Raw genomic sequence first — 12,667 nt, 5'->3', positions numbered from 1 at the left:
AACAATTACAATAGTTTGACCATGGAAAGAGAATGGATAGAGTACAGGTACTATGAAGAAAATATTAAAGTATAACATAAAGACAGAGTGTATACAGAGTTTTTGTTAATGAAAATCCAAAATGAAGAAACAACTAGAAAGACACAGACATAGATGGAAGGGCAATATTACAATGGAGCTTACAAAAATAGAATGGGGATGGACTGGATTTGTCTGGCAAAAGGTAGGGACTAATGGTGGGGTTCTCGTGAACATGGTAATGAGTCTCTGAGTTCCATAAAATGCTGCTAATTTCTTGAGTGGCTGAGCAACTGTCAGGTTTCCAATAAGGACTCAGCTCCAAGGAGTTAGTTGTCAGACATATGAGACAACACATAACAAAGATGGTTTAGCCAGGGATTGGAATAGAGAATGAAGAGGAGAAAGACACAGCAAGAAAGCAAAAATAGAAAACTGTGCAAAAGAAGAAGAGATTAGAGACTTTTAGTTCATCAACCTGTATAAAACAGAAATGATGGTAGGAGGACGAAATATTTTCTTCAGTGCACTTTTGGTGTTAATGGAATCACATAGCATTCCATTAATGATAAAATAATCATGTTTGCATTCAGATACTAGTAGCAGATCTGGAGTAATGGTTTCAATATAGATATGCCTTACCCTTCGGCCTTTCTCCTCAAGACACAACGCTAAATTCTTGGAATAGTCACAGTTACTTCTTTTGTTATCTGCAATATAAAATTATATTTAATTTTTCTTTTATTATAATTATATACAGTTTAATATACACCATTTAAGTAGTGTACATGAACATTTAGGACATTTTGTTTATTCACACACTCACCAGTTTCTAACAGCTCAAAACAGTCGTCAATGGACTCTTCGATAAAATCTTTCACTTTTGGATCACGGATCTTCTTAGTCATTACCTTTGTTACCATTGATTTATCCGGATATGCTGTATCATCTAACTGTTGAATTTAAATAAACATTAGACCAAAATCCATAATTCTATCTTATATTAGTCAGAATTTTTAAATACAGTAAACCCCCATTTTTTTAATACAAAACCTTCTTAGTGCTTCAACATCTCTAAAAATTAACAATTGTACACAGCCATATTTCGTGCATTATATCCAGGTCTATTATAACGAAGGTTTATTGTACTCTTTAGTATGTTTTGTAAGGTCGTAATTAGCTTACCATATTCATCTCTTGGAAGATACAGTGTATGATGCACTGAAAAATGAAATAAATTTATGAGTATACAAGAACACAGGTAAGGCTCTCCAGTCATAACCTAACACCATGCTTCTCTGAGATATATAATACTTGCACATAAGTGTAAGATTAAGTCAATACATACTGCCTCAACCTTCTCAAGTGAACTCCCATCAACTTCAAGCGTAGAATTTGTACTATTATTCTTCTTGTTGTCACTGCTATTATTGTTTTTCCTTTGGTTGTTTCTATCTTGGTTCCCTCTTGATCGAATCCCTGATCTGGGATTATAATATGGGTTCTGCTGAAAATCTGAGTATTCATCACTGTAGCCATATCCTATGGAAAAGTCAGAAGAAATACAAATTTACATTATCAACTGTCACATTATTTAAAATGCAGTGTAATGGGAAAAAAATGGGATAAGTTCACAACCAATAGCTGCATAAAAACTTCTCTAATACAATATTTATCTCTTATGACGAATATGAATTGAGAATTAATTTCATTTTCATAATTAAACTTCCAGAAAACTTTCATTAACTCAACAGAGCTCAGTCTTTCCTGACAAGAGATTTCCCATTTTCTCTGTGACCCAAAGGTTAATTACTTTGTTTACAAGAGCCTACCATGAAACAATACCTAATTATTTATATCACACCCAAAGCCAGGTTAAAAAAAATATTTGTACTTGTGGGGTAGATCCTGAAAGTAGACCCAGCTATGAGAATACCCAATAATTGAATTAATACCACGTATTTATTACCACAGCACTAACATTTTTGGTAGCAATATCTCACAAATAGGATACATGAAATCCACCTTGACATTTAAATGAAGAATGGGACATAAAAATCCAGTGTGCATTATAGAGGAAACCTGATTATTAACCTTCTACTCTCCAGTTTTTAAAATACCATTTCCAAAGAAAAACTGCACATATTTCATAATATACTTTGGTGAAATCTTTTATTAATCAAAATGCTTTATACCTAATGAAATTACCTCCAGAATTTTGCTGTCTTCTCCACAATCCATAACTATTACCATTTCCTCCGTCATAATTATTATAATCCCTGTTATTTCTGTCATGTCTACTGTCCCTGTTACCATCATAGGAATCGCTGTTACTGTAGTGTCTATTATCATTGCGTCTACCATTATTATTATCATCTCTGTTGCTGGGACTGTCCCAGTTAGACACGTTACTTAAACACATTTTGGCTATTTCTGCAAATTCATCATTATTTTTCTCATCTTCAGAGCGACATTTCAGTCCCTGAAAAGAATAAGTATAGTACAAGATCATGTTCAGTTGTTGTATAATACTCTAGCTGATCTGAAAACATTAAACTGCAATAAACAAAAGGGCAATTTCATCTATATATCAGAAGTACACCTCTCTCTCCCTTACAGTGCGAAAATGCAGCTGTAGCCATGTTGGTCAAACATCCATCAACCATACCTTGTTTATATGTAAGGGACAAAAATATTTCTTCTGGGGAAAAAATGTAGAAGATTAAGAGTCATCTGAGGTGAAAAGTATGGATTTGTGTTTAGCAGTTGTTGAGAAAGAGGTTTCTGAGAAAAAAAATGTTATTTTTTTTAGAAAACTGTCTTGAAATATTAATACACATGTTGTCAGGAGATGTAAAAAAAAAGGAAAACGTACATCTATCCCTGTAACAGGCCATGAAGGTCCATAGGGTTGTGAGACGTTGAGGGTCCCACATTATCTAGACAATTGGCTCAAAGATGGCGGTAAGGTTGTCAGCCTTATGTGCCAGTGGCACTTTACTGCCCAGGAAAATTATTTATTTAATTCCTGGTACTCATTTCTGTTAGAGGCTGAGTGAACGCCAGGGCCATATTGCGGCCGGAAGGATTAGGTCAACTGAAAAAATCCAATGACCTCATCGGTATTTGAACCCACGACTTTCCGACTTGTAGCATAGTGCTGTCAGGAGATGTCAGGGCCAAATATTGACCGTAACTAAGTATGTATCTTCTAAAGTGTTGTGCAGAAAAAAACGGGTTATACGACCGCAATTCCTTCTTTGGTGAACAATCTAGAAAAAAATAATGATAGATTTTATGGACTGCCGAGGCCAGCAACTGCTGGGGTAAATGGGGTAAACACGCTCCCCGTAAGGTTGTTGTATGTATCTAGAGGCAATTTAAAGTCCATTTATACACAAGGAGAAAATACTGAAATTATTCAGGTCACTCAAAAATTTCCTGGGCCACTTTCACAACCCTTGTTTGTTGATTAAACATCTGTTCATTGCATGACCTCACTTTCCTGTTCTTGTTGGTAATGGTACAAGTCATAGTTCCATATCCTACCGGTTGTACTGTGGATCTATGCAATGTAAAATAAATGAATGAATGAATGAATATCATTCTGTAATATACTTCCATTGTCATTATGTTAACAGGCTGGGATAGTGCAGTCGGTACAGCGACTGGCTATAGGCTGGATGACAGAGGGGTCGCAGTTTGAGTCCCGGTAGGGTCAAGAATTTTCTCTTCTCCACATCGTACAGACCAGTTCTGGGGTCCACCCAACCTCCTATCCAGTGGGTACTTGGGGCTCTTTTCCCAACGGTAAAGCATGTTGCCGTACCACTGACACCACCATCTTTATTTGTAATCAATATTTCTTTTTAGAGTAATTATACACAAGATGTAGCAATGAACACTCAAGGGTGACTTAGCCCGATTCTTGGGTTCAAGAATAGGGCCTGCTTCACTGCTACAAAGACCAGACAGGAAGCACCCCGCAGAGTTTTCCTGGAAATTCAGTTAGAAAGTTGACCGGCGGGATCCTTTGATAAAGTTACACTTGACAAGTTTTGAACCCCATAAGTCAAAAGTGGGAAGGCCAGCAACCCACGCTACTGGTATAATTTTTCAAGCAGTTGTCAAAAACGACGTTAGGACTTTAAGGTCCAAAGTCCCAAATTAAAGTTATGTGATTGGAGCAGTGAGAATTATGGTTAACTCCCTAAATTCGAATTGTTCCAATCAGCAGAAATTAGGGTAGTAACTCGGAGGCGGAGCTGAAGCCGCGAAGATTTCTTGCTTCGAAGCAGGGTCAGTCTGCGAGAGGAGTCTCTGAACAACCCTCCAAGTGTACAGCCGAAATTATGTTTAAGTGTTTGCAGGAACAATCTCTGGATAACTCTTCTAAATTTAACGTGAAATTTTCTTGGTGCTAAAAGTATAAGTGAGAGTGCAATTCTAGGGTTGTGCTAAAAGAAACAGCCGCTAACTAACTAGCCAGGGATCCGGTCGCCAACGTTGGAGAGATTTCCATGTGTTTTAAGGAAGTGCAACAAGTGCTGTTACATGTACGTGTATAGCAAGATTGGCTAATTAAACAGTGTGTGTTAGTGCCTAGCCATAAACACTCTTATCTTTCCCGCTGACGCGAGGCCCGTATTCACCCTGAGACCGAATCTCATCGCTCCAGTGAGAACGCGGTACCTATCACCTGTAGTTTCCAGTTCATTCCCCCTTTTCCCCTGAAATGTAAGCCGTTACCGTAAGCTTACTGGCGCCCAGCACTCCGATAACCCATACCCCGCAAACTATTATCCACCAGAACAACAAAAAGGGAAACAGAACTGGATAGGAAGGACGCAGCAGCAACCTGCCAACTCGAAGTAACAACAGGTGAGAGGGAACGGCTAGAGGAGCAGCTGCAACCAGCAACCAAAGGGCTCTTCAGAGGACTGCCGGAGAAGGACGGTTAGAAGGAGTGGCACCCAACGCAAAGGGCCTTAACGCACTAGACGGTTAGACGCAACAGAAGATCAGTTTGGATTTAGAAGAGGAAAAGGAACCAGGGATGCAATTGGGATGATGAGAATTAAAGCAGAACGAACTTTGAAGATAGATGAAGAACTGTGTGTTTGCTTCATAGACTGGCAGAAGGCATTTGACCGGGTAAACTGGACCAAATTAATGCAGATCCTAAAAGAAACAGGTATCGATTGGNNNNATGATTGATAGACTAATTGAAATTGGAAGGTGCTATGGCATGGAAATGAATGTGGAGAAAACAAAAGTAATGAAAATTTCGAGACAACCAACCCCAGTCACAATAAAGATAGACCAAATACAATGGAGAATGTGAAATGTTTTAAATATTTGGGTAGCTTGTTAACAGATGATGGAAGGTGTACGAGTGAAATTAAATCTAGGATTGCCATGGCAAAAGCTGCATTTAGCAAGAAGAAGAATCTTTTTACCAGCAAATTGGATTTAATTTGAGGAAGAAACTAGTGAAATGCTACATTTGGAGCATAGCTCTCTATGGGGCTAAAACATGGACACTTAGAGCAGTAGATCAGAAACATCTGGAAAGTTTCGAAATGTGGTGTTGGAGAAGGATGGAGAAGATCAGTTGGGCCGAATATGTGAGAAATGAAGAAGTGTTATTTAGAGTCAGTGAGCAGAGCAATATCCTACACGAAATAAGAAAACAGAAGGCTAATAGGATTGGTCATATCTTACGCGGTAACTGCCTTCTAAAAGAAGTTACTGAAGGAAAGATAGAGGGGCGTATAGAAGTGACAAGAAGACGAGGAAGAAGACGTAAGAAGATGCTGGATGACCTTGAGGACAGAAGAGGATACTGTCATTTGAAGGAGAAAGCTCTAGATCACATTAAGTGGAGGTATTGTTTTGGAAGAGACTGTGGACCTGTCGTCTTGACAGATTACTGATGATGATGATGAAAGCAACAGGGGCGTGAAACTGAGCAGTCACCTCCAGCTAGTGCTGAGGTTAAGAAAATGTGGATCTATACATCAGCTCCTCCATACTCCACTACGAATATGTCTTCATACCTGCTGAATATACTTACATAGCTTGCTGCAGCCATTGCCAGAGCAGTCAACACTGTACACAGAATTAGGTTACCCATTTTGGAATGAAAGGATTTTACTTCTTACAGATGCTTATATACTCATTACTTACTTCAGCGTTCTCCTGAAGTAACATGATTCACGGTTCAGAATAGACATACACATCCATCATGCCAACAGCAAATACAACAGAACATGTAATCAATTTGTCTATATTCAGATGAATAACAATTGTATGTTATGCTATTTCCTTTACATGTCATTGGACTGGGCACTGAGATTATGGGTTAAACACAATACCAGCCATGCGACATGTATATAATCTGACAGTCTATATATTTTTGTTTCCAAATTGGCAGAAATAAGAAGTCCAGCAGCACAGGGGTACCAAAGCTGTGTATTCTGTCGATAAGCTTAAGTAATGGTACAAGTCATAGATCCATATCATTCTGTAATATACTTCCATTGCCATCATGTTAACGGGCTGGGATAGTGTAGTCAGTATAGCGACTGGTTATGGGCTGGATGACAGAGGGGTCGCAGTTTGAGTCCCGGTAGGGTCAAGAATTTTCTCTTCTTCACATCATACAGACCAGTTGTGGGGTCCACCAAACCTTCTATCCAATGGGTATCGAGGGCTCTATCCTTGGTGGTAAAGCAACAGGGGGTTGAAACTGAGTAGTCACCTCCAGTTAGTGCTGAGGTCAAGAAAATGTGGATCTATACATCTGCTCCTCCATACGCCTTCACGGCATAGTGCTTAATTAGTTAATCACAGGGACAACTTTACCTTTACTTTTTACTTCCATTGCCATTATGTAACATCCCATTATATAATATAATTAAATTCTATAATTTTTGTTTTTTCAGTTTTCAAGTGTAGGAACTTTACTCAGCTCAACTGTCGCTCCTATTGGAGGGACTGATCCACTGTCTTGTTTCAAGATTTGTTAATTGGTTCAAACTGAAGTCACTGAGACATTCACAGGGTGACATTTCTGTATGCTTTAACATAAAAGCATAGTATAAAGGATGGGGACAAACACATAAACTTGAATGTGAAGAAGTTAGGAACTGTGACCATGGCGTATGAATACTGGTGCCTTTAGGTCACATCCTTTTTTTCTTTCCAGTTATCTACAGAATGCAGGAACTGTGGAAAAGTTATGTAATGCATAAATGTGTTGGAAACATTCTTCATTCTGACAAATATTTAGCGAGTTATGCTTGAGATGCTGGGAGAAATGCATACAGATCTTCATATAAAGTGTCCGTTATTATTATGATTTTAACCAAAATGGAATGTATCAACAAACTGCAGCAAAACTCCCCAATATCAGTTTACATGAGGATCTGTTCAGTGGTTCTCATGCTGCTACATGCATACGGATGGACAGACAGACATGGTGAAGTTAACAGGTGCACTTCTGACACTTATAATTAGGAACATGCCAAAAAGGACTACCCCCAAGCATAAGTAACACCTGCAGGGGCGTGGAGATACGTTCCAATCACTCTTAACCTCGACATTGGATGGAGATAAATGGTTAACTTCACGACCCCACCACCTTTATCCCGGAGGGCCCCGGAACCATTTGAACACAACAGCATAGAAAAAATATCCCAAAGTCTCTTCTAAAGATCGAATCCCTGTCGTCTATCGTGAAATAGCAACAAGGAAACTGTGATTAGACTGGTTGCTTTCAGTTGGCTTCAGAGGCGATGAGGTTTTTGTTACCGAGGCTTTAAGAACGGGGGTTCAAAGGTCAAATAAAATGCCGTTCACGTGACATTTGATATTATCCCTGTGGTAATTATGAAAACTGCGGTTTTCTGAGAGGTGATTCATTACATTTTAACGGTGTTGTACTAAGAGTGTCTTACACCCTGAAGATGCAGTTTGTAAATTCGCCACTGGTAACAATATATCAGTCTGCCTACCTACCACTCGGCGCTACAGCCCTGGGTGAGCCTTGGCCTCCTCTACAACCAGTCTCCACAACCAATGCAAGCTGCCATAAGAATGGACCCATGTATGGTGACCCAAGGCTGGTTGCTAGTTTTCTGAACAAAATTCTTTTTGCAGGATGAGGAAGTTAGCCTCATGTCCAACCCCCAACCTGGAACGCCAGGGTATCTCTCTTAGTCTGGACTATACCTTTTGAGCTTTCTGGCATGGGTGACCCTACTGGTAGTTAAACTACCGCCGGCATAGATCTCAAGGTCACAGTGTCACGCAAGCCCAACCACCACGACAAGGTGGAGACACTTCCGATGAGACATCAGTGTATACGGTATCATATTCCAGAGAAACGTAATCTTCATTGTGAATTCGGCTCTATAATATACCAATATTAGAGGAAATATAAACTAACATTTCATATGGAGTGACATGATGACACATACAAAATAGTAAAGCTATCCCTATAACAGGCTGTGGGGGCCCGTACCATTGTGAGACGCCGATGCTTCCATGTTTTTCTAGAACAGTCGACTCACAGATGGCGGTGAGGTTGTCAGCCTTACGCGCCGGCCGCCATACGCTGATATTTTGTTCACTATGGTGAATTTTCCCAATGGACGCCTATATTTTCCACATCCCTCGCTCAGAGAAAGGCTGGACATGTAGAATGCTTTTCAAAATTATCTGACTGTATCTCTGGTCCATCAACATGACTACTGAATGATCTGACACACTAACTGTAATTATACCCTTCAATACCATTCGAATATTCAATGGGCATCACTAATGATTGATTAGATCCTGTGTATTGATACAGCTAGTACGTTGACAAGCACTTCCTATTTCGTGACGGATGTGTTTGTGTTATAAATGCGTATTCCTCAGCTACGAATATCTCACGAACATTGTTAATTCACGCTCGGAAAGGTTGTATGAAACGTCATACTTTCATCTATTTTCTTTTCGTTGAACTTCTGTAAGAAATGTATTGTTATGACCTTCTGCGATCTGATGCCGTGCAGTCCGGTATAAGTCTGATATTTCGATGTCTCTATCTTCAGGGTCAAACAATAAGCAAATAAAACAACCATCACTGCTTACTGATCGTTTCTTGCTGGTTGCTTATCTAGATTATTCTTTCACATGAAGATGGAGGCGGTACGTTCCTCCGAAACATCTGTGAACTACTACTTGGCTAGGTGGAGTCATATTCAGATGGTACCTCTCTCCTTAGTCATAGCTGTCAGAACCTCACATCCAACATTGCTATTTTTCAAATTTCTTCACTATGGTTATGTGTATGTATTTAACATACTTCATACAGGACATGAGAACGGCACAACATACACACATAGTCAGATAACATATAGTAGGGCAGCGCCATAGCTCGAGCAGTTAGTCGCTGGCTTCCCATCGCGGCGGCCCGGGTTCGATCCCGGGTCTGGTCAAGTGCGATTTGTGGTGGACAAAGTGGCGCTGGGGCAGGTTTTCTCCGAGTACTTCGGTTTCCCCTGCCAATCTTCATTCCACCAATTGCTCCACAATCACCCTCACCCTATCATCTGGGGCTGGTACAATAGGCCAGAAGTGGCCCCAGTACAAGGGACTTAGTCCCACCCCACTAGCAATAAAATATATATACGTGTATATGGTCTCCTCTCCTTTTGTATATGCAATCTCTAGACGGCAGAAATTATCTTACACCAATCTGGTATTAGTGAAATGGACTATACAAAACAAAAAACAAACTCCGTGGTTTTAGTCCGCAGACCGAGCGACCGCCGCTTGTCGACGAACTTAGTGCCAACATTTGGGGATAGAGGGTGTCGCGTGGTCAGCGCAACGAATCTTCACGGCCGTTAATTTCGGTTTTCTAGACCGGAGCCGCTATTTCCTTGAAATAGCTCCTCAATTATCCTCAGGAGCCTGAGTGGACCCCGTTCCAGACCCACTACTTCTCAGAAAACCTGGCATCGCCGGGAATCGAACCCGGAACCTCAGGATCTGTAACCAGGAACTCTGACCGCTAGAACACAGAGGCGGTCCGTAATGGACTGTACATGTAGGAGTAGGGTACAGGTGAAGTCCCGCTGCTTAAATAATTAAGCACAATACCATTAAAACGTATAGAGGAGTGGAGGTATGGTTCCACCATTCTTGGCCTCGGCACTAGTGATCAGCTTCATGCCCCGGCCGCTTTACTCACTGGGGAAAGAGCATTCGTGGCCCGGCCGCCCAGCCCGTAGCCTGTCGCTATACCGACAGAGTATTAAGCGCCATTCTTAAGACTCAAGCGAAAAACATTTAATTTTTCAGTCACGTTCAATAAACATGGTGTAACACGTGTCATGTATGGAAACTGTGTCGCTACACACGAGACGAATGTGACATGCAACATCTGAGGACGAAGTTTCTCCGTCTCTAAAGAAGGGCTGTCTAGAAGCTACAGACTGCTCAACTCTCTTCGTTATGACTGTCAATAATTTCCAGGCCAGCTTAAGAAAGCGATGCGCTGCAACCATGCAGAAGCAGATTAATAAACGGTAACGAATTATATTACAGGGCCGCGCCATAGCTCAAGCGGTTAGTCGCTGGCTTTCCACCGCGGCGGCCCGGGTTCGATCCCGGGTCTGGTCAAGCGGGATTTGTGGTGGACAAAGTGGCGCTGGGGCAGGTTTTCTTCAAGTACTACGGGTTCCCCTGCCAATCTTCATTCCGCCAAATTCTCCATCATCATAATCACCCGGGGCAGGCTACAATATGCCAATCAGTAGCCCCGTGCCGAGTGGATCCAGTTGGACTCCGTCCCCCACTAAGCGAATTTAAAAATATTTAATTTAATTGCATTACAAGTCATGGGACAGAAAGATCTACGCGTTCAGATAGTGTGCTGCCCTTTCGGAGGATCTCACAGATGCTAACGAAGATGAATCGTAACTTGGCTTGAGTGTTTTGTTACTTGACGATTTCCGCGCTATGCAGACTACACGGTATTAAAAAACAGAATGATTTTGAATGATGAATTTGAAACGATATAGAAAGAATGGGTCATAGGGGGATTTTACGAACCCTCCGAGTATTTTTGGTTCGACTGATGGACACCACGAAAATTTCGGTTATTGATTTTATGAGAAGTTTCCTTACTTCTCCATCACTGTAATTAAATAACTGATTTCGTCTATCCATTTCTAGTCTACAGGGCCAACTGGCTCCAGCGGAAAACTTGACTTGCGGACGACGCATTCGAAACTAGACGGAGACACCAAGCAGCCTGACTGAGATTTCTATTGGTTATCATCAGCTCCTAAAGGTAAATACCCGATTCGTAGCATACGTTATCCTATGACCGTTTCATTTTAAAATCATAATTAATTTTATCATCCATCCATTCAGTGCTATACAGTCTAGGTATTGAAACGAGTAAAACAAACACAAGCCACAAGTGGGACCGCCTACACAACAATAATATTGTAACGTCACAATATCTATGACTCTACTGAAAGATAAATAGGTACAGATGTATCAGCATTCGTTTATTGAGCAAAGGTGTTTAGCTACATGTTGCGACCTTCAAGAGGTCATCATCAGGAGTACCTTCAAGGATTCAGTATTAGTTCCTGAATGGTATTTTAATACGGATCCATATTATTACAAATTGTTTTATTTTTGATATCAAATACTATATTACTCTCAAATATATCTAATAAATAGACACTAAAATACTGTAACAATACAGCTATTAATTCTGTTTAGATACTAAGAGTGGTAACTTTTAATATACAGGGCTACTATAAATGATTTAGTTTTTAAAACGCTATATTTTCCAAAGTTTCACACGTACAAATATGATTGATATATAATAAGAACCGTAAACTCACAAAGTTTGTATTGTGTGCACCAGTTGGCAGCATGAGTTCAGTGCCTTTACAAAATGGCGACAAAGCAAGAAAAGAGTTTTTGTTTGTTGGAATATGCGAGATGTTCGTTCGTCTGTTATAGCAGTGCAACGCGCATTCAAAAGAGGGTACGGAAAAGAACCGCCATGTAAACAGAGAATTTTGCGGTGGTATCGGCAATGTAAGGACACGCTGGATTGAGCATGTTGGTGAGGATGACGTAGCTCTGTTCACTTGGCCCTCCAGATCACCTGATCTAACGCCTTGTGACTTCTTCCTTTGGGGGTACATTAAGGATCGTGTTTACGTACCCCCACTGCCAAGAACACTAGTGGAGCTGAGGGAATGCATCGATGCTGCAGTGATGACCATTGACAGGATGATGCTACAAAATGTGTGGAACGAGCTCGACTACCGCCTGGACGTGTGTCGTGTGACCCAAGGGGCACACACAGAACATTTGTAGAGTGTGGAGAAAACTTGATGAGTTTACGGTTCTTTTTATATGTCAGTCATGTTTGTATGTGTGATGCTTTGGAAAATATAGCGGTTTAAAAATAAATGAATCATTTATAGTAGCTCTGTAGTTTGGGTTTTAATATTACATAGTTATTAATGCGGTTTTGTCCTTTAAGATAAAAATTAGATATTAAAATGAATAATACCGTCTTCTGGGATGTGGCGGCGTTTAGATATTGTGTAAACAGACGTTT

General features: G+C 40.4%; 1 protein-coding gene across 2 annotated transcripts in view; it reads right to left on the bottom strand.

Annotated features, from left to right (window-relative positions):
- The window catches only part of LOC111861686 (general odorant-binding protein 71), a 34,830-nt gene that overhangs the window by 1,633 nt on the left and 20,530 nt on the right, over positions 1 to 12,667 (bottom strand). The window contains exons 1-6 of one of the 2 annotated variants that reach the window (XM_023846461.1): positions 6,095 to 6,192; positions 2,227 to 2,500; positions 1,367 to 1,560; positions 1,204 to 1,239; positions 845 to 971; positions 661 to 728 (exon numbers count right to left, since the gene is read on the bottom strand). In XM_023846461.1, the coding sequence (XP_023702229.1) occupies positions 661 to 728; positions 845 to 971; positions 1,204 to 1,239; positions 1,367 to 1,560; positions 2,227 to 2,500; positions 6,095 to 6,154 (759 nt within the window). In that variant the 5' untranslated portion in view covers positions 6,155 to 6,192. Of the gene's footprint in view, positions 1 to 660; positions 729 to 844; positions 972 to 1,203; positions 1,240 to 1,366; positions 1,561 to 2,226; positions 2,501 to 6,094; positions 6,193 to 12,667 lie in introns of those variants that run through there. The other variant, XM_033750423.1, reaches the window with a different exon arrangement.

This window comes from Cryptotermes secundus, unplaced genomic scaffold (genome assembly GCF_002891405.2).
Source record: "Cryptotermes secundus unplaced genomic scaffold, Csec_1.0 scaffold201, whole genome shotgun sequence".
Lineage (NCBI taxonomy): Eukaryota > Metazoa > Arthropoda > Insecta > Blattodea > Kalotermitidae > Cryptotermes > Cryptotermes secundus.
The sequence above is the reverse complement of the archived record's forward strand: the minus strand, read 5'-3'. Positions and strand labels throughout refer to the sequence as shown.